Source organism: Callorhinchus milii, unplaced genomic scaffold, assembly GCF_018977255.1.
Source record: "Callorhinchus milii isolate IMCB2004 unplaced genomic scaffold, IMCB_Cmil_1.0 Scaffold1, whole genome shotgun sequence".
Taxonomy (NCBI): Eukaryota; Metazoa; Chordata; class Chondrichthyes; order Chimaeriformes; family Callorhinchidae; genus Callorhinchus; species Callorhinchus milii.
The window spans coordinates 128,899,451-128,922,739 of record NW_024704742.1 but is presented as its reverse complement, the minus strand read 5'-3'; the positions used below and the strand labels follow the sequence as shown (position 1 = coordinate 128,922,739).

Sequence of the window (23,289 nt, the reverse complement as noted above, 5' to 3'; positions counted from 1 at the left end):
CTTTGCAGGATGCTGGACACCAAATGGGAAGACTGGAGGTCCTGTAGCGTAGTGGTTGGAGCATTCACCTCTCAAGTAAGAAGACCTGGGTTTGATTGCAGGGCACAGCAAAGCCTTAAGCAAGTTTCCTTACTCTGCATGCTTTTGTTTACTTAGCAGTGTATAAGAACCTGGTTGTTAGTTGATTGCTTTCCAGTGGTAATAATCCCTTCAAAAAAATATATCAATAATAATTTGGTTACTCAATCCACGACTGTTTGTGGGACACTGCTGTGTGCAGTTGGCTGCCACGTTCCGCGCAGTAAACATACAGTCGCTTCACTTTATAGTATATTCGGTGAAGCGCTTTGAGATGTCTCAACGATGTGATAGATTGCTACATCACATGCAAGGATTATTATTAGGATGGACAATATTGTCACAAAAAGAAGCTTTCACGCAGAATAAAATACATTATGGCACAAAGATTGCAAGGGACAGGAGATGTAACTTGCAAGAGTGAAGATTGGTACCCTCAGAAAGTGGAAGTGAGAGAATGCTGCCAATTGGATAGACCAAATCTGAGAGGACTGGTCTGTGCATAGACAGCCAAATGGCTTTAGGAACTGGCATTCGAAGAACTCAATGACAAGGCTCTGTGTCATCAGTCGCCAGACTGGTTATGAGAATCATGCTTATTCCTTAAAAGTTACTAGAAGATGTAGACTACATCGTTGGAAACAATGCACACAATCCTTTTGAACTATTTTTGCTGATATAATTATCATAGTAGATTTACATTTATGTTACGATTTCCTTGTTGACCACAATATGTTGTTACGGAATCACATCTAGAAATGAATGGAATCTTTTGTAGATCACTGCCATGTGTTGCAACCAGTGTTGCTCAATAGAGTGGCCAGCTGCACAAAGAATTTATTGATGTATAATTTTATTGTTGGTTTCTCAGTAGAGCAAACCTGGTTTAGTTTTACTTGGTTAAAAAAAAACTGAAACGATTTAGATGTTTAATATGTAGAAGTAATGAAATTGGAATAGTTTCCATTAAACAGTGATGTTTTTGCACACAATCGCCAAAAACGTTTGCAGTTACTTAGAAACAGATCCAAGCTGTTGTGCAATTTTTTTCCAACACACTCTCATTATAGATAAAGGTGCAATAGCGTTTTCAATTTTGTCAGTGATACGTATGTTTGGAATGTCATACTGAAGAGAAGAGAAGGTTTACTCCCATGTTAAGATGTCCTCCCACAACTGTATCAAATTAGAGCTGACTTGAAGCTATATCTTAACCGTGGACTGTCAGGAGAGCCAGAAAAAGCTGTACATTCTTTTGTATGTGCTTTGAGATGTCCTCCTGATGTGGAAGCTGTGATATAAATGTAAGTTGTATTGATGTCTGTGCTTGGGCATAAAGTGAAAACATTTGTTTGATCCAGCGAAGCAATTTGCAGCATCTCATCGCGCAGTTGGCAAATAAATGGAAGATTTGTGAAATATTTTCTTGAGGCACTGCAGAATTTAAGGTAGTGTTTATATAAAGCATGGACTCACATAATTTGTATAACTAACTTTCATGTCTATTTCAGATGCAAAGCATTGCACATTACGTGATAAAAATAATCTCAGTTTGCGTAAACAGAGAAGAAAACAGTTCAGATTTATAAATACTGTAATAATAAAACTTGTACAAATAGTTTTTCATGATCTTTTCTTGCAGTGTGTCCATATTACCAAAGCGCAGCTGTACATTGCCAAATGCCAACAGTGTCTAAATATTTAGTGGAGTATTCTATTTGTTGATGATGCAATGCAGTTTTTTTTCTCCTTGCATAAATTATCTTTTATTTGATATTATGGAGACAAAGGCAACTGTGTCTAAATATTTAGGAGACGCTTATATGTTGATGATGCAATGCAGTCTTTTCTCCTTGCATAAATTGTCTTGTGTTCAAAACCCTCCATGGCCTTGCTCCTCCCTACCTCTGTGACCTGCTAACTCCATATAAACCTGCCCACTCTCTCTGCTCAGCAGACTCCAGATCCTCCATGTCCTTCGTCCTGCCCACCTCACCGTCGGTGGTCAGACCTTCAGCTTCTCTGTCATCACCCTTTGGAAGTACATCCCACAGTCCTATCCCCTCGCTCCCTTCCTTGCCTCCTTCAAGGCCCCTTTCAAGACCCTCCTCTTCGACCTTGTCTTTGGGCACCCACCTGCCCTCCATGCTTGTTGATCCCAACCTCCAGCTCAGGTCAAAATCCCTAACTGTCCAGCGCTTTGGGATGTCCTCCAATGTGACAGGCATTATGCAAGTGTAATTTATTGTTGTCATCTTTTATTTGAAACTATGGCGGGAAAGAGTAACCCAAACGGGGAGGGCGGTGCGGGGAGAGTGGGGTAATGCAACGTTGTATTAGAAGTTAATGCAACAGTTGACTCTTTTGGGAAATGTCAATGATAAATTAGTGTTTGCTGAAGAAATATTTTGCTTTTCCTCTTTTGCAGTTGTTATTATGTGTGCATCAAGTCAAAACATCCGGAAAGTTATGCTGGAAGCACATCGGCAGGGAATGACAAAAGGAGACTATGTATTCTTCAACATCGAACTCTTCAACAGTAGTACATTTGGTATATTTGTTTCCATATTTACATATATCATTAATTCATGTGTTTATTTAACCCTTGTCGCTCCGAAACTCTGGAACACTCTTCCTCTAACCCTCCGCCTTGTCCCCCCTTTTCCCATCTTCAGGTCGCACCTGAAAACCTTCCTAATCACCTCCCCCTCGCAAGCGAGAGGATCTGGGTTTCATTCCTGGGTAGGGCGAAACCTTGCAGGTTTCCATACTCCACACACCTCTGTTCACCTAGCAGTCAGTAGGAACTCGGTTGTTAGTCAATGGGCGGATCGCTTTCCAGGGGTAATAATCCCTCCAAAAAAGAAAATTCGATCACTCGATCCACACTGCTGGGTGCAATTGGTTGTCATGTTTCACCCACAAAACACACAATCAATCCACTTTACAATATATTCTGTGGAGTCTGGTAGCTCAGTGGTTAGAGGGCTCACCTCGCAGGCGAGAGACCTGGGTTCGACCATGCTTTCGATCTCCCTGCTTCTCCCCCTCCACTCCACACTCCCTGACCCCCAGCTCGGGTCCGTAACTCTGTCTGTCCCAGCACCTTGGGAAGTCCTCCCGATGTGAAAGGCGCAATACAAATGTAATTTTGTTGTTGTTATTCGATTTCCGGCATGGCGAGATGTTGGGCAAGTTTCCTTATTCCACACGCCTCTGTTTACCTAGCAGTAAGTAGGAACCTGGTTGTTAGTCGATTGGTGGATCGCTTTTCCAGAGATAATAATCCTTAAAAAAAAATTGGTCACTAAATCCACAACTGTTTGTGGGACACTGCTGTGTGCAATTGGCTGCCGTGTTTTGCCCACAAATATAGTCAATTCACTTTACAGTATATTTTGTGAAGTGCTTTGAGATGTCTTGAAGACGTAATATGGCACTATATCAAATGCAAGGATTATTATTATTGAATGATGTTATGGCTTTCTCCATATCAGAACACGCAAATGTACCTAGAACGATTGAAGTTGCTGAGTATTATTATTCTGTGAAGCTCTTTGAGACGTCTCAATGATGTGTTAAAGCACTATATCAATTGCAAGTATTATTATTATTTAAGGTACTTTATTACAGGTGTCTTATGAGAGGTTAGTATTAAACATGCCTACTTTGGTAATGTGTGATCCTATTGGGGAAACCCCATCTAAGGCCAACCTCGTCAATGTGAATACATCTAACACCAAGCAGAATATTAGCCAAATGTGTCTGCGAGTTTACATTAGCAAAGGGTTTAAGGCAATCACTTATTTGGTCCCTATTGAATAGTGAATGTGATGATCTAGCTTGAGATAAAAATAAGTAAGGAAAACACAAAATAAAATATTGCAATACTTTGTTGCTCTGAATACAATCATGTTTACTGAGACCCATCCGATTTCTTTTATTTGTTTCCTGATTGTTCAACTTATTTTCTTTCTTGTTTTTAGGACCACCCCCTTCCCCTGTACCACACAATACTAGATGATTGAGAGGACAGTCAACGTTCCCTGTTCCCAAACCTCGGGAGGAGGCTAGAAATGACAGTCGATTTTCTCCTTTATGCAAATACCTCAGTCGCGCCCACTTTGCAATGTCCACTGAATGATTGGGTGACGTGAGAATGAGATGGTGAATCCTTTTAACCAACCTATTCAGCACAGGCAGTGCTAACAAGTGACCAATAGCAGATGAGGCATTCTTCTGATGATACGTTAAACCGAGTTCCCGTCTGCCTGTTCAGGTGGATGTTAAAGTTCCCATGGCACTGTGCGAAAAGAGAAGGGAGTTTTTCCCAGTGTCCTGGCCAACAATCCTCCAAATAATATTGGTCAGTCACTCCATGGATGTTTGTGGGACAACATTGCTTTGTGCAGCTGGCTGCTGCATTTTTCCCACAAAATGCACAGTCAATCCACTTTACAGAATGTCCTGTGAAGGACTTTGAGATGTCTCAACGATGTGATGAGGTTCTATATCAAATGCAAAATTATTATTATATCCACACTCTTTCCAAACTGGTGTGTTTGGAATATATCACAATTTGTAGAAAGAGGATTCAAAAATGTGACTTTGGTGGTTGTGTTACCAATTAGTTACTTGTTCAACATTCTTTAGGAATTATACTTCAATGGGATTTAGTTCTACCTCTTCAATTTGCCAACAATCACCAGATCATCAGAAGTGAAATTAGGATTAAGAAACCCCTTTTGCCCATTTATAATAATAGTCCTTGTATTTGATATAGCGCCCTATCACGTGTTCGAGACGTCTCAAAGCATTTCACAGAATATACTGTGAAGTGAATTGATTGTATATTTTGTGGGCGAACGCAGCAGCCAATTGCACACAGTATTGTTCCCCAAAACAGTTGTGGATTTGATCTTATCCTTCCAGAAAAGCATTCCTTACCGTCCTCCCATTATAGCATCAAGCTGTTTCGTGAATAAGTCCATGTGGTTATTATGGTAATCCATTCCAGCTGTTGGTTACCCTTTATTAGGTAAACCAAAACCTAATTTATACTAAATTAGAGGTCATTATGCCATTGTTTTGCAATGGGATTTCTGCTTCTAGCGATCTTTATCAACTTTCACTACCGAGTACATTGTGCAGTTAAAAGCATATAGTATTAAAAATTGTACAGACATATAAATTAAGTCCAATTAATATCATAAACACATCTACTTTGCATATTACTGTGAAGCACTTTGCGACGCTGCTGCACGTAAATGGCGCTATATAAATGCATGTTGTTGCTGATAGATCTGAAGACCCTATTATTCGATCATGCCTTTGGTCACCCTCCTACTCCTACTCTCCATGCCCTTCACCCCATCTGATCCCAACCCCTGTCTCTGGTCCAAATACCTGATGGCCCAGTGCCTTGGGACATCCTCCGGACATGAAAGGTGCTTTACAAATGCAATTTGTTGTTGTTGTTGATAGGTTTTAGGAAATCAGACAGCTCTGAATGCAGCGAAAGCACTTATAAAATTGTGTAAAATATAAATTAACGTAGAACTTTCTGTTTTACCCTCAGGCAATGGCTCGTGGAAACAAGGAGACGCATTTGATTCTGTAGCAAAGCAAGCATATCGTTCACTTCAGACCGTCACACTACTCAGGACAGCAAAGCAAAAGTTTTACAAATTTGCTGCTGATATGAAAAATAGATCTCGGCAACAGTTGAACTACAAAGATGATAATGTACGTAAGTCTGAAGTGCAATTTTATGAAATAACCGCAAGGTCAGAACACTTCAGTTCAGAAAGATTGAGGGACATCCAATAAGTGAAAGGTCATGAGCCAATGAAGCCAGCACAACCCTTGTGAAAGACTATCTGCTAGCAAATAGAAATTTAATTAGCATCTCAGAGCTAAGTGAAAGATTACCTCAACCAACCCCTGCCCCCATGCCTGCTAAAGGTCACACATGAAATGAGTTATGTTCATTTACCCTAAAGCAAACATGAGCTTCAGTTTACAGACAACTGCTTTTACTTAGGCTTTGTAGTGAGGGTTTCAGTTGATACTTTTGAAAGATGAAGTCAAGGGTGATCTTTTTGATACTCAATGCAGGAACATGAAAGTCTGTCTTCAGTGGACAACTTTAGCTAGTGATCAGCTGAGAAGTTTAATAATAATCCTTGCATTTGATATAGTGCCTTTCTTTTTAGTTCATAGTACAATCCTGTGAAGTACTTTCAGATGTACTCCCGAAGAGAAAGGCGCTACATCAAAAGAAAGGATTATTTATTTATGTACGTATTTGTAGGTGAACACAGCAGCCAATTATGCACACAACAATATATCATAGCCTCGATTGAACAATTAATTTTATCTACAGATATTTTAATAATACTGTACTTGCATTTGATACAGTGCCTTTTCATGTCATCGAGATGTCTCAAAGCACTTCACAGGATATACTGTTTCACTATGTATTTTTTGTGACCAGGACACCAGGAGAAACTTCCATCTCTTTTTAAATAGTGCTCTAGGATCTTCACTTGAATAGCAAGTCAGAATCTTGGTTTAACATCTTATCTGAAGGAAAACTTGAATGCTTTTCTTTTCATCACTTTGAACTATGTGGAGTCCTGTAGCTCAGTGGTTAGAGCACTCGCCTTGCAAGCGAAACACCTGGGTTCAATTCCAGGCAGGGCGAAACCTTGGGCAAGTTTCCTTACTTCACACGCCTAATAATAAACCCTCCAAAACAAAACGATAATAAATTGGTCATTTTCAATCCACGACTGTTTGTGGGACACTGCTGTGCACAATTGGTTGCTGCGTTTCGCCCATAAATATACAGTCAATTCACTTTACAGCATATTTTGTGAAGTGCTTTGAGACGTCTAGAAGACGTGAAAAGCGCTATATCAAATGCAAGGATTATTATTATAACTGCTAAGAAGTAATGGTGGATTTCTATAAAGATGCTGTTCATTTAACAGGACTTGTTTCTGCATCTTAACATCGGAGTCTATTTTACACTGATCACTAACAATAATAATCTTGGGATTTATAACAGCAATCCTTGCATTTGCTGTACCTCCTTTTCGCATTGTTCATGTGTCTTATAGCGCTTGAATGATTTTTACTATGCAGGGTAATCACTGTGTATTTTGTAGGCATAATTTTTCTTTTTATTGCTCCTGCATGTTATGTTTTATTATTTTTTATTTTATTTATTAAAACAAATGTTTTTATCATCATCCGGGGATAATAATCCCATCAAAATAAATTTTAAAAATATAATAATAATAATTTGGTTACTCAATCCACGACTGTTTGTGGGACACTGCTGTGTGCAATTGGCTGCCGCGTTTCGCCCACAAAATATACAGTCAATTCACTTCACAGTATATTCTGTGAAGCGCTTTGAGACGTCTCGAAGACGTGATAAGGCGCTGTATCAAGTGCACTGATTATTAATATTATAATCAGCAGCCAATTTGCGCACAGCAACGTCCCAAAAATAGTCATGAAGTGAATGAGCAATTTTTATTTGGAGAATTATTGGCCGGTTATTGGCAGAAGCTACCTACTCTTTTAATTTTTGGGGGGGTCACCTGGATGTCTGACAAATGCGGAAACCCATCACCATGCTTAAGAGTATCCATCCAAACTGAGAGTTACACGTTCGCCACCAATATGTGGAAATTCCAGAAATGTTTATTGGAATGGGGTGCGCACTCTCTGCTTGGAGGGACACATCCTGCTTACCTAATTCCACAAAGTATTAATAATAAGAATAAACCTTACATTTGATATATAATACAAAATTATATTTGTATAGCGCCTTTCACGGGAGGACATCCCAAGGCGCCTTATCACGTCTTCAAGACGTCTCAAACGCTTCACAGGTTGACAAGAGCCAAGGCTTGGGGACCCCAGAGTATGTGTTGCGGTACTGCTGGAGTCTAACCAGCTAAAACCACATAGCTTGCCATTGATATCACTTTCTGGCACGATTTCCTGCTGCTTATCCAGCCAGGACCACCCTGTCCATTAGGGCTTTGGCTTGCAGAGTTAACAGGAGCTGATTTGCCCTTCCAAGTCCTGCCGATGAGCGAGCCTGAGTGTGCTATCGTTAACAGTGCTCTGGCGTCCTGCGGCCCCACGTGGTCAGGAATTGGACTACTGAGACCTCTAAAGAGGACTGGCTGGATTCTGACATTCCATTGCCAAACATGTCACCTTGGAGCCAGTTCAGCTCCCAAGGAGACCCCACTTACCTCCCCCCAAAGCAGATAGTCACTAGTTGGTTGGTTATTCTCTTTTCAAATAGTGGTATGGAATTTTTAATATCATCCTGGATAGGCAGACAGGACTTTGGTTTAATGTCTCATTCAAAGGATTGGGGTACCATTAAAAAGAGTTAATGAAAGATTGCTATTTTTAGCAGGCAGCTTATGAGATTCCAAATCTGTTAGGTAATTAAACACAAACCTTAAGCGATCACTTATCATTACTGGTTTGTTTTTAAACATTGCCTGACTGGGAGCTAGAGCTGTTTGTTTGCTGATATTATCTACAAACATCTTATTCTGAATTTGGTGAATTTGCCAATGTATTTTCTAAGGAGCAATAACCCTGACTAGTTTTCTCCATCCTTAGACTGGGTGCTGAGGCTAATCTTTGCATCTTGATCACCAATTATGATAAGAACATCTAGCTCAGAATCCTTAATGCTTGATAGTGCCCCTTATCATGCAATGGGAATGGCTCAAAGTCTCACAAAAATTTATTGTGAAGTGTGGCATTCCAGCCACTACTCCCCGGAGCTTTGGAACTCTCTCCCCCAATATTTCCCTTGACCCCCTCCATCCCCTCTTTTAGATCACGACTGAAGACCTTCCTCTTCAACTGTGCTTACAGTCACCTCCTTCTTCCCCCCGCCTCGGAGTCAGACTCCGTCATTGTTAAGCGCTCTGAGACGTGCCCCACTTAAAGGGCGCTATAAAAATGCAAGTTACTGTTGTTGCTGATGTTGTTGAACATGAATCCTTCCTAATATGTTGCATTTAGTTACTCACTGAATAAAACTTGCTGAGCCAGTGGGTAGTTCAGAGATTCCATTACTTGACCTCAAATCAGGCTGGTAGGGATTCACAGCTGGTGTTGCAAGTGACTCCAGGCCGCTTCAGTACAGCTACCTCCCGATCTTGCCTGGTGTGTAACCTCCAGCCACAAAGTTCTTTATGGTTAGTATGGGAAGCTGTTTTCCACAATAAAATAGAAGAGGAATTTTCCAAACTTCTGCAGGATATAACATTTTAAGACAATGGTCCACAATCCATTCGCTCACAAAATCAAGGTCAGTCCATTCTACATCGTATTCTGTGAAGCACTTCGGGACGTCCTTCTGTTGTGAAAGGTGCTATACCAAATGTAATGATGCTGATGATTATTATTTAATAATAATAAGTATAAAATGTTTCTAGCAGATGAACCACTAGACTTGATAGGGCTCTGGTCCTTTTTTTGTTCTTTCCTTTCCATGTTATTTTTGCCTTCAGCTCTACCATCCCAGCTATTCCTTTCGCTCAGCAAACACTGATCTTCTTCATGTCCCCCATCCTATCATCGCCTGCCCTATTCACCTCGCTATCGGCAGGTGAGCTTTCAGTCATTCTGCCTTCGCTCTCTCTGGAACTCCATCCTGGAGTCCCCTCCGACTCGCTCTCTCCCCTCGTTCAAGGCCCATCTCAGAACATACCTCTTTGACTACTCTTTTGATCATCTTTCCTCTCTCTACTTGTTTGACTCCTATCCCCATTTGCCAAGTACTTTGAGATGTCTCTCAGTCTGAAAAATCCTATATAAATGTCAATTATATTGTATGAACACAGTCACTGCAACTTACAGTATGAAAGTTTCCTATGAAACTCTTTCAGATGTTATTAATAATATTATTATTATGATTTTTCGATGGCTTGCCCTGTATCAAATGCATGGATTATTCCCTTTATGATCTTTCTTACATTTCTCTACCATGAGCTCTAATTTGCATTTCCATGAAGAGAAATTGGAAATTCCACATCATCTTCAGTAAGAATGCTTCTTACTGTCATAAAAAGTGATCTGTAAATTCCAGTAAAGTGAATACTTTGTTCTGTTTTGCCCTGATTAAATACACAACCAAAGATTCAGGGCAAATGTCACACAGCAACCTCCTGAATAGGTTGAATGGGTTCTGCTATTTCAAAGAGCTGCGAAACAAGAGATTGTACAACAGGAAATTCCTACTGAGAATCAACTAGAAGCAACTTTCAGGCAAATGGGTTATTTTCTTAGGAAGAATTGATTGCGGAGGAATAGAATTGAGAAGTTAGTTTATTTATTTGATTGGTCAGTACTCTCAAAGGAAAGCCTCAATGATTTTTTTTGTTCAGTCGGGTGTTTGATGCATTTGGAAACTCATCACTATGCTTAAGTGTATCCAAAACAAATTTGAGTGTTCCACATATGTATGGTACTTATGCATGAAAATTTACCTGTTCCTGGAATGAGCAATCTATCCCTGAAGGAATGCACCTTGATAATTCTGCAGTGTATTAGGCATATGTTGGCAAGGTACAAGGTTTGCCAACTCCAGAGAGTGTGTTTGGGTACTGCTGGAGTCTAACATACAAAAACAACAACTTGCATTTATATAGCACATTTCATACAGGGTAGTGTCTCAGAGTGCTTAACCAGCTAAAATCTCATGGTTTGCCATTGATGGCATTCTCTGGCAAGCTTTGTCCTGCTGATTTTGTGGAAAGGACCACCCTAACCAACTGGGAAGTGAATGGATTCTATAGCTATAAGTGGAATATTGGATTCTGAAATTTGTAAAATCTAAGCCAATTGTCTGAAAAAGGGCCATAAAGCAAACTGACTGTGAGAAGCAACCAATGCTTTGATCACCAGCCTCTGTTTGTTGAACTTTGACCTCTTGGGATTCGTAAGTGGAAGCGGTATTTTTTTTAGACACAACAACAACAATTTGTATAGTGCCTTTCATCAGGAGGACATCTCAAGGCGCTGGACACTCAAGGATTTGGACCCGATCTGGGGATTGTAAAATATTATATATTATATTGTAAAATACAATTAGACCTATGGAATACCATCTTTCAAATTAAGATTGAACACTTCTACAATTCGGCAAGATTTTACATTTTGAAGCAGAATGGCGCTACAGTGTAAGCATAGATATAATTCTGTTCCTCACAGACGAATGACTAACACAGCACCAAAGCTGGAGACACATGTCAGATCTTTGAAGTGATAAAGGACATGAGCCGACCATTCTGTACATATCCGGACTTTAGATATAATCTCTGGCCATGGTTCTTTGTTCTTTTTGGAAGTTTATTACACCCATGAAGAGCAGACCAATTACTCATGGCATCCTCTTCAAAAGTGTTGAGGACTTCAAAGAACACAGAACAGAACAAGTAAAAGCTCAGTTGTCTTGAGGTCAAGTGTTTTTTAGAAATCATAACACTCTTATTATTTTGGTTTAGGCAGATCCGGGTATATAGGAATACCTAGGTCTAGACATTGGACCTGGAATCAATGGATAATAAGATAAATGGATTTACATTTATTTCATTAACTGAGCATTTCAGAGTGTGTACAATCTGTCAAATTCATAAATAGTTCCAATGTTGATGCCGGGTCTCTTTATTTTATTTTTAAGAACTACCGAAAAATAGCTTCAAAGCAAAGACTGAATTAAGTTACTCCCCGCCTCGGCTCCCATCCTCAGCTCGGATGTCCGCCCTGTTAAGGTCCTTGAGACGTCTAACTCAGCAATGTGGATTTCAAGTGCATTAATTCTCTGTTCAATAAATTAAAATAATTATTCCCCAAATTCTACATGAAATGAACAGCTAGATAGGAAATAATAATAATAATAATAATAATAATAATCCTTGCATTTGATATAGCGCTTTTCACGTCGGGAGGACGTCCCAAAGCGCTTCACAGAACACACTGTAAAGTGAATTGACTGTATATTTGTGGGCGAACGCGGCAGCCAATTGCGCACAGCAATGTCCCACAAACAGTCGTAGATTGAAAATGACCAATTTAATTATTGTTTTTAGTTTTGGAGGGATTATTATTAGGCGTGTGGAGTACGGAAACTTGCCCAAGGTTTCGCCCTCTGCCTGGAATTGAACTCAGATCTCTCGCTTGCAAAGCGAGAGCTCTAACCACTGAGCTACAGGACTCCACGTAAACATGCTGTAGAATAATAATTTCCTCACATTAATTATTAAACAAAATATTTCCACAGATTCCCAAGATGTACATCTCCACTCATTTTGCGCATGATTATTCAGGGTATTAAATTAATTTACTTGAACCAGATGGCTGAAATTTATCATTGTCTTTGCCGTTGTCTTAAATTTTAAGATCATGCAAAATTTTTGATTTTTTAAAAGTAAATTTAATCTTCATTTAAGATTTGTAGACATTCATTTCCCAATTAAGACTAAATTGGAAATATTTTCTGCAAGTCCATGTATTCTTAGATTTTTTAGTTGAAATGGTCTGACAGACTCTGGCTAGTTTAAATATTGGAACTGAAACAGCATAGAATAAGTTTATTCAAATTATTGTATTTAGGCAGAGGTTGGCAAGAGGCAAGGTCTGGGAGACCTCAAATATGTGCATTAGGTTATTGCTGGAGTTTAGCCAGCTAAAGCCGCCTGGTTTACCATTGCAAGCCCTGGTAAGCTTCCCACTGCTTGTCCAGCTACAACCACAACAACAAAATTACACTTGTATAGTGCCTTTCACGTTGGGAGGACGTCCCAAGGCGATGGACAGTCAGTGGTTCGGACCCGAGCTGGGGGTCTGGATTGGGGAGGGTGGAGGACAGGGGGGGAAGCAGGGTGATCAAATGCACGGTCGAAGAGGACGGTCTTGACATTGGTCTTGAAGAAGGAAAGGGAGGGGAAGGGGCGGAGGGACTGCGGGATGGAGTTCCAGAGGGTGGGGGCAGTGTGGCTGTAGACCCATCTACCATTGGTGGGGTGGGCAAGGCGGGGGATGTAAAGCAGGCTGGAGCTTGCTGAGTGGAGGGATTGGGCAGGTTGGTAGGGGATTAGGAGCTCGCAGGGGTAGGGGGGACCGAGGCCATGTACGGCTTTGAAAGTGAGGACCAGGATCTTGAACTGTATCCGCTGTGTGATGTAAAGCCAGTGGGGTCAGGCAAGGATGGGGGTGATAGGGTCACGGAGCTTGGTGCAGGAGAGGACATGGGCTGCAGAGTTTTGGATGATCTGCAACCTATGGAGGGAGGAATTGGGAAGGCCAACAAGCAGGGAGTTGGCGTAGTCAAGCCTGGATGTTATGAACCATCCTTGTCATTAGGGGTTTGGTGTATAGGGTTGACAAGAGCCAGGTAGGAAGAATCAATTCTCCTCCGTGCCTTGCTAATGAACCTTGAACTCCTGTCTGGCTCAGGAACCAAACTACAAGGATCTTCCATTGTTAGTCATATCATCTTGGAGCGAAGTCAACCTGAAAGAGATCATCCTTACCAACTACCCGCTCCCCCGGAGATTAATCAGTAGTTAGACAAGTTTTGATCTCTTGCTGGGGAGATATCAGGTACAAGGAACTCCTCTCTAGCAGCATGGTAAGCAGAGTTGCTCAGAAGAGCAGGGAGATCTCCTCAAAGAGGCAATTTTTTTTTATTTAAGCAAGTTTGATGCAGAGCTGACTCTATACACGAATGCCGCTGTTCACATCCCTTTGGTTCAGTTACAAGTTTGGATTCGTCTCTGCAGTATCAATAATTCATAAGCTTCACCCACAAAATACATAGTCAATTCACTTTATAGTATATCCTATAAAACGCTTTAAGACATCTCAATGACGTGATAAAGTGCTATATCAAATACAATGATTATTATTAGTATTATTATTAAGCAACGTGCCACAGTTCCAAAAAAAACTCTTGGTTCTGAACAAAATACAATTCCATTCCCCCCACCCCCCTCCACCGCCCCCCACTGATTTTTGTTTGGCAAATTCACACAAGAAGATGCACAGGCAGTTTAGATTTAATTACTTAACGGAGTGAGTAGTGAATGTGTGGAATGGACTAGCCAGGGAGATGGTGGAGACAAACTTGTCAGCAAATTCAAGTGGGAAATAGAAAGCTATTTGGCGAAGGAATCGATTGAGGGATCTGAGAAATGGAATAGTCTATGATTTCTTTTTAAACTTTGGCACCAGCTAGATGGACCGCAATGGTTTTTTTCCGGTCCTCTACATTCCTGTGTTCCCATGTAGGAGGATGTAATGTGGCCTGAGAGGCTCAGTAATGACAAATAACAGTTTCATTACTGATTTAGAAATGTTAATATGTTTGGAATGTTAACAATGTAACTTGTATTCACTGAATGTACTCGCATCGTTTTGCAGAATGGTCACATAGTGTGCCAGTCTGGTGCTTCAGGAAATTAGCAGGGATATAAAATGGAATCTAATCCTGCATAAAATATATCTTTTTCCAAATATTTCAAAGCATGTTTTTTCCGTCTGTGAGCAAAAAACAAGCAGAGTTTGAAAAGAACGTATCATTCCTGACCCAGGGGATATGAAACAGATTGTGCTGTGTGTTACAGAATCCAAACAAGAGGCTGGTATTTTCATGTGGATTTGGGTTATTGGAAAGAAAAAAGGTGTGCTGTCATTGACTGGCAATGGCTGGCATTGATAAAGAAAAGACTGGCATTGAGATGATTGACATTTACTGACATTGATTAATACCGATTAGTATTGCTTGACATTGAGAAGTACTAATTGGCATTGACTGGAGGAGATACCTCCATAGTTATCATACAGTGCACCACCCAATTGTGAGATTCAAGGTTCATTTATACAGAACCCTTCATCTAGCAATAAAGTATTCAGGCATAAAGGGTTTTATAGGTGAGGACTTTGAAATTGATCCATTGGGAGGCAGGGAAACTGGTTAAGGACTGGTGTGAATGGCATGTGGCTTTTTGGTGTTTACAGTAGACAAGGTTTTGAATGAGCTTCAGCTTGTGGTTAGAGGAACTAAAAGATAAAAGAGGAGATGAAAGAGAAGTGCATTAGAGAAGTCAAGTCTGGAAGTAAAAAAGAATGAACAAGGGGTTTGGTGGTGTTTACTATGGAATGAGGTCAAAGGTGAAGAGTGTGTCAAAAATGAAGAAAATGGTCTTGGTCAGAATGGAAAGATTTTGATGAACTATCAAATTGGTCAGCGAATGAAAAATCTCACAGGTCAGGACTCAGGAGAATAATTTTCCTCCTGTTTAGAATATTTGACACCTGATTAGCAAGTAAAGGAAAATTGGCTTCCCAGTGATAGAGAGGCTTTTATTCTTTTAAGATTTAAAAAAAAGTTAATTTCAGCTCTAAGGGTACGAGATGGAATAACAGTTTCTTGAAAACCTTGTTGGAAAAAGTAATTAAGGAGCTTAATTGTTGCTGGAAGATAGTTAAGCTGGGAGTTAAATATTTTTTCACGGTCTCAGTTTTACTGAACAGAGGGGTATTTGAGTATCATCTGAAATTAAATCAACAAACTGTGTACAGATACTGCAGTTTTGACAATGTATATTTTGTGCTGGGTAATGGCCTGTTCTCCACTTGTAGCTGCCATTATATTATTAGATAGGGATTGACTGGAGGCGAGGGGTGATAAGCATGATAGTGGGTTTCCACATGTATCAGACATTGGACAGACCCCAAAAAATTAGGTTTAAAAAAGGAAAGAATGAAGCTTGAAAGGAATTATGAAAAAAATATTGCATCTGTACTTCTCCAAGGTCTCCCACAGGCATCAATCTATGATCTGGAGCTTGGCAGGCAACCATTAATGGTAATAATAATCCTTGTATTTGATATAGCAATTTATTGTGTCATGGAGAAGTTTCAAAATGGTTCACAGGATATACTGTAAAGTGGATTGATTGTGTATTTTGTGGACGAAAAGTGGCAGCCAACTGCACACAGCAGGGTCCCATTCTTTAGTCTATCTCAATATGGTCACTTGCATCATATCGTCACCTGTAGACAAGCACTTGGTCTTAGCCAAGAGGTTGAGAATGTGTGGACTTAGAGATATTTTCTTAACTGCAGCACATGCATCAACAATCTTGTTAACTGCTCATTGTAAAGGGAACCCTTTTAAGTGCTTCATGTTGCCTCTTCCTAATTGGATACAAACCTCAGGCAGTGCTGAGCAGATAGTGTGATTGATCTACTGTTTGATCATTCTAAACAATTTGCAACAAGAAAATTGCTCCCTTTGTTCTTAAGATTAATGAATCAGCTTCAGTTGCTGTCACTAGGTTGATTCCTTATGGAAGTGCCCTGCCTGTTCGAGTGATTACTTGCACTGTTATATTTGCATGTTTCCCATATGCAGAAAATTTTAATTTAGGGAAAACCTGTGGTACTTCAAACGAGGCTAACTTTAAAAAATTGTCCTTCCTTATCCATTTCAGTTCAAGCTTTAAAAGATTCCTCTTCGACCATGCCTACAGTCACCTTCTCCCTCCCCTTAGCAAAGCATCATGCTCTACCACTGTTAAGCACTCTGAGACACTACACTCTGTGAAAGATGCTCTACATGTGCAAGTTGTTGTTGGCTTCTCATAACAGGCAGCATGAGCTGCCTCTAACAGGCATGGCAGGTTTTAAATCATGCCTAAAGGAAAACGCCTCTTTGACTGCCCCTGTGGTCACCCATGCCCTTCCAATTTAAGTCCAACTCCGTCTTTGTGAAGCGCTCTGAGTTCCTATCAAATGTCGAAGTGCTGACTAGCCACCCGACTATAACATTGTAATGAAGGAACAAAACACAAAATATTGCAGATGCTGTAAATCTGAAACAAAAACAGAAGTCGCTGGGAACACTCAGCAGGTCAGGCAGCATCTATGGAGAAAGGAAAGTGAGTCAACGTTTCGGGCCCACGACCCTTCATGTTCTGAGGATCAGGGAGAGAAAAGGAGACACCTTTTCTCTCCCTGATCTGCCTGTTCTGTTGCAAATTCTTTCTGCATTATTCTGCTCACCTTGCAAGGGAGACACCTGGGTTCAATTCCAAGCAGGGCGAAACCTTGGGCAAGTTTCCTTACTCCACACGTCTAATAATAATCCCTCCAAAACAAAAAAAAATAATAAATTGGTCATTTTCAATCCACGACTGTTTGTGGGATGCTGCTGTGCGCAATTGGCTGCTGCATTTCGCCCACAAATATACGGTCAATTCACTTTACAGTCTATTCTGTGAAGCGCTTTGAGACGTCGAGAAGACTAGGAAAAGCGCTATATCAAATGCAAGGATTATTATTATTGTTATTATTAACACCTCTATTTCCCCCCCTTTGTTGCATCATTAACATCTCTTTAACTCATCATCCCCTGTCCTCTACCCCATTTTCTCCTTTGTCTTCTTTGCCCTTCCTCCCCCTCTCTGTTAGCCCTTAAAAGCCTCTCCCTTCCAACATTCCCCAGTTTCGACAAAGGGTCTTGGATCCGAAACATTGACTCACTTTCCTTTCTCCATAGATGCTGCCTGACCTGCTGAGTGTTCACAGCGACTTCTGTTTTTGTTTTGTACACTGATGTCAATGATAGCTTTGGTGATACTATTTGGTTGCAGTATTGTAACTGAGAGGGGGAGGGGGGGGAAGGCAACAGTCACATTGCATTTTGTAGACTTGTTTTATCCCAACAAATGTAGCATCAGAATCAATGTCGATTAGAGAGAAAAGAAAGCACTTAACCTGTAGCATTCTGGTTATAGGGCAGATTAAGAGTCGATTAAACGTTGATGCTTCCAACCTTTTCATTTAAATTAGATTGAAATACGTTTGCAAACCAGATGGATACGGTTTGCGATTGCCTGTAGCTCTGCAGCTGACTCATGACGCTGACAATTACATTTATCTCACAACCCCCCTAGAGCAATGATTATTTTTCTCTCTCTCTCCTGATATAAAGACAGTAGCTAAAGTAGCCACCCTGACACAAACTTTTTTTCCCGGTGTGTCCTCTATTGTGAAGATATTTGAAGTTTCCAGGGCGGAAGCCAATTGCAAGAATGCAGGGTTTGTGCACTTCTGCAGCTGAAACCTCTCACTTTATGTCTCGTTTTCGCTCAATGGTAAAGTCATGACCCAGGGGCAAAGGGCAAAGAGCAAAGCTGACCTGTGTGAATGCACAAAACAATGTATTCTTCATATTGGCATCCAATTGCTAAACAAAATCTGCACAATAAACGTATTCTTGTGGAGTCCTGTAGCTCAGTGGTTAGAGCACTCGCCTTGCAAGCGAAAGGACCTGGGTTTGATTCCTGGACAGGGTGAAACGTTGGGCAGGTTTCCTTACTCCACACGCCTCTGTTTACCGAGCAAGAAGTAGGAACCCAATTGTTAGTCAATTAGCGGATCACTTTTCAGCGGGTAATAATCCCGTCAAAACAAAAATAAATATATAAAAAAATGATAATTTGCTCACTCAATCCACGGCTGTTTGTGGGACATTGCTATGCACAATTATTTGCTGCCGTGTTTTGCCCACAAAATATACAGTCAATTCACTTTACAGTATATTCTGTGAAGCTTTTTGAGATGTCTTGAAGGTATGAAAAGGTGCTATATCAAATTCAAGGATTATTATTGTTAATAATAATACTTATTAATAATAATACTATTATTGTTAATAATAATACTCTTCAACTGCTTTTTGTACGCCAGCGAGAGAGAGACAAAAACTTGGGAAAGATGAGAAAAATTTTAACTTTACTCATTAAATCTCTGTGTGGTGTTTGATTTACACTGTACGACAGTACAAAAGGATAATAATCCTTGCATTTGATATAATACCTTATCATGTCAGGAGAATGTCTCAAAGTGACCTCCTGGAATCCTATCACCCCATCCGCTCCCTCCACTCAGCTAACTTAGGCCTGCTTCATATCCCCTGCTTGATCTACCTTGTCATCAGTGGGCGAGCTTCCAGCCATTCTGTCGCCCTGATCTCTGGAACTCCATCCTGTTGTTTCCTTCAACTCCCCCCCCCTCCCCCTAATCTTTAAAGCCCACCTTAAGACCTTTCTTTTCAGTCATGCTTTTGCTCACCCTTCCCCCAACCCTCCTCGGCCCCTCACTACTTGGGCTGCCGTTGTATTTAAAGCACTTTTGAAACACCCTCCTGACTTGAAAGGTGCTATATAAATGTTAATCGCCCACAAAATATATAGCTAATTCAACGATGTAATAAGGCACTATATCAAATGCTAAGATTATTATTTTATTATAATCAATACCATTATTATATTCCTCTCTCTCATCCAAACTTACAACAAATTCTAGTTCCTTGGCTACTTATCTCTTTGTTGTTGGTAGGACATTTCTGCCACAGACCAACTGTTGCATTTGCCTGTATAACAGTTTCTGCTTTCTTTCTAACCATTTTGTACTTTGTAAAGCACTTTGAGACGTTTTGTTTTACATGTGTAAATGCAAATTATTATTCTTAAGAATGAAATGGAGCTACAGGCAGCCCAGTAATGAGAGTTTTTTCATGCATGTTTTAAATCTGTACTGGAGAAATTTTGGTGGGTGTTAAAAAAAACGTGCAAGAAACTTAACGTTGTTTACAAAGAGAGAAGGGTGCCACGATATATGTGTATCAGAAAGATAAACAGAGCAAACGCAGTGAGATTCACAGCATGGTAAGAATGGGGGTGAGTGTGGTTTCAATGAACCATGGTCAGATGTGCGTTGAGCTCTGTAATACCCCAACATGGTGCATTTACTAATCTGTATCAGGCTGCTGTGTGGAATGGTTGAGAAGAGACCGAGTGATTTCCAGCAGCGAGGGAGAGAGAATCAGGACTGGTCAATGCTGTGCTACTCCAGCACAGCTGCTGATGGCCGGCTGCAAAGTAACATTGACAGTCTCTGGGAAAACATCTGCCGCTTGCTTTGTTGGACAGGGAAAAGGCGAGCAGTGCGTGAAGTCCATGGAAGTGAAAGATAAAATAAACCAATTTACCCAAACAAAGTGCAGAATCTCACATTGCAAATGTTCAAGCTGCAACAAGTAAAGTAACCGTTGCAGCCTTGAACTTCTGCTAATGTAGCAGTTTTTTGTATGGGCTGACCGAAAACTCCTTGAATACGGTGACACCGCTCCTTTAACTTGTCCACGTTAGCATCCCTCGGCCTGGCCACTTTCTTTTCTAAGTGCAGTTTATAGGAGCCAGAGCAATTACAGCCCATTGTCCAATTTCAAGGGAAAATTCAGTAGAAGCCGGGCAGTGACAAAAGGTTAGGAAAACCAGGGGCTAGTGTTACATGTTAATACCGAAGGAGGTGGAGAGGTGCATTCTCCTGAAATGATTAGTCAATTGTGAATGTATATACTGAGCCTGAATTCCGCCCTAGTCTTAGCTTGCTTGTCTTAAAATAATAATAATAATCCTTGCATTTGATATAGCGCGTTAACACTTCTTCGAGACGTCTCAAAGCACTTCACAGGATATACTGTAAAATGAATTGACTGTGTATTTAGTGGGTGAAATCCGGCAGCCAATTGCGTGCAGCAGTGTCCCACAAACAATCGTAGATTGAGTGACTAAATTTTTTTTTGAAGGATTTAAAAAAATTCAAGATGGAGTGGAGCGGAATTGGGAAAAAATTCTGAAATTCATCCTGCTGCTCTACGCAGCTTTGTTTTAAAAAGAACCAGTTTTCGAGTTAAAGCCTGATTAAAGAAATCTCACATACTTTTGCGCAGTCTTATATTTTAAGGTCAAATAATCCCTCAGGCTAACATGTGCTGGAATTTGGAGTCTACAGGTCACAATGAAACTCAGACTTCCTTAGATCAGGCTGTGCCATAACGTTCTGAAATCTGTGCCAGCCATCGCTGGGAAAGAGGAATTTAACAGGTACACTGACAAATTTTAACAAAGGAAAGTTCATTTGCAACTAATTTGTCGGGGAGCCACTGTGAAGAAAACAGGGACATGTTCAGTCGTAAATGCCTGACTTGTTCTTCAATGCACTCAGCCAAGCGGTGACTGACTGCTGAAAGACAGGCCTTTGTGTCTCCTGCAGACATAAGAATAGGAAGGAATATTTCAGCGCGACAATTTGTCAGAATGAATAGCTCTATTCAGCGCTCACAGTACTTTTTGAAACATCCAACTAAAGGTCCTGTCATGCCTCAATCCCAGTGATTTTGAAAACGCATTCCAGGCATGTTATTATCCAGCCGATAAGCAACCAGAATACTGATTTAAGTGTTTCACATTACTATTGTCAGGAACATGAAAAATATTCTCCCAAAGTTAATTCTTTTTATCAGTTTACTCGACTGTGTGATATCGGGATGAATGGACAGAAAAGAACCTTACAGTCTCTATATCCTCAGTTTGTCATTGAAATAATATTACGTAAGGGATAAAGGTCATTTAAAACATAATACATTCGTCCTAGACCTGACCGGGATAAATTTTGCCAGTTACAGATCAGTCGTTTCTATTAACTTGCGTCATGGCGAGCAATAAACATTCATTCAATCCTTGCACTCCCCGGCATCCCCTTATCTCTCCAATCTCTACCCTACTCCTCCGCTCGCCCCGTCTGCTCAGAGAACTCAGGCTTACTGCCCTCTTAGTGCCCTCCTGCCCTCTCCACAGCACCACCATCAGTGACTGAGCCTTCAGTTCCCTCCCTCTACCACTCCATCTCTCTCTTTCTGGCTTTTTCAAGCACTCTGAGAGTCTGCCCCGTGTGAAGAGCCTATATAAATACAATTTGTTGTTGTCTTTAAGTCCTGCCTCAAACCTTACCTCTTTGAACATGACGTGGAGTCTTACAGCTCAGTGGTTAGAGCACTCGCTTTGCAAGTGAGAGACCTGAGTTCAATTCCAGTCAGGGCGAAACCTTGGGCAAGTTTCCTTACTCCACACAGAGCCTAATAATAATCCCTCCAAAAAAAACAAAACAATAATAAAAAAAGTTGGTCATTTTCAATCCACGACTGTTTGTGTGACATTGCTGTGCGCAATTGGCTGCCACGTTCGCCCACAAAGTATACAGTCAATTCACTTTACAGCCTTTCTGTGAAGCGCTTTGGGATGTCTAGAAGACGTGAAAAGCGCTATTTCAAATGCAAGGATTATTATTATTATTTTGCCCACTTCCTTCTCCCCTTCTCTCTCCCTTGCTCAGTGTCCAAACTAGACCTGTAAGTGCTATGAAACATGAAGCATAAATGTGTAAATGTAAGCAGTTGTTGTTCACTAAATAATATTCCTTACCTTTGATAGAGTGCCTATTCTATAAAGCAGTGATTTATGACATAAATCAAGAAATATTAAATCAAGAAAAACCAGGAAACACACTTCCGATCGAACATGAACTGTTCATTCTCATGAGGCAATGCAAAGGAGTTGTACCACCAAACACTCAATATGAGTACATTAGTTGGGGCTGTGATTACTGCAAAAGGTTAGACATTGTGTGTAAAATCTTCATTTAATTTTACTGACGTTTTTACTTTGGCTAAACAATGCAGAAGCTTCTGAAGGAAGAAAAGCACAAACTCATTGGCTGTCGTGCAGGAAAAGAAGATTCTCTTCTTAGGCAGGAGGCTGCAGCTCTGAAAATAACCCTGAGCCACCCTCTCTCACCCCATTCCCTTCCCCCCTCCGTCATTTACATGTTCGCTTCTAGCAGCTTGCATCCTTATGAGCACTGAAAAGTCTGCAGCACCATTTGTTAATCACCAAATAATAAATCTTGCATCTGATACAGCGCCTGTTCTCCAAAATAACAACCAGATTGGGTGCAATGCCACTGGTTGATAATGACGAAATCGCGTTTCGACATTTAACTACCATGAAAGGCATATTTCCCAGTGCAAGTTGTTGTTGAAATCCCATTATAAAACTATCACTGTGAGCTGACTGGCAATAAAATAGTCGTTAGGTTCAGGATTAACATTAAGTTGCTCATCAATGGGCATAGAGTTCATAATAATGACAATCCTTGCATTTGCTAAAGCACCTTATGTCGTTAAGTGTTTCACAGAATATACTGTAAGGTGAATTGACTGTACATTTTGTTGGTGAAACAGCAGCCAGT

At 40.5% G+C, this 23,289-nt stretch overlaps 1 protein-coding gene across 4 annotated transcripts in view; it reads left to right on the top strand.

Moving 5' to 3' along the window:
* npr3 (natriuretic peptide receptor 3) overlaps nucleotides 1-23,289 on the top strand; it is a 50,511-nt gene that overhangs the window by 6,899 nt on the left and 20,323 nt on the right. For all 4 annotated transcript variants that reach the window (XM_007897195.2, XM_007897196.2, XM_007897198.2 and 1 more), the window contains exons 2-3: nucleotides 2,507-2,629; nucleotides 5,657-5,823. In XM_007897195.2, coding sequence (XP_007895386.1) covers nucleotides 2,507-2,629; nucleotides 5,657-5,823 — 290 coding nt within the window. The remainder of the gene's footprint in view (nucleotides 1-2,506; nucleotides 2,630-5,656; nucleotides 5,824-23,289) is intronic.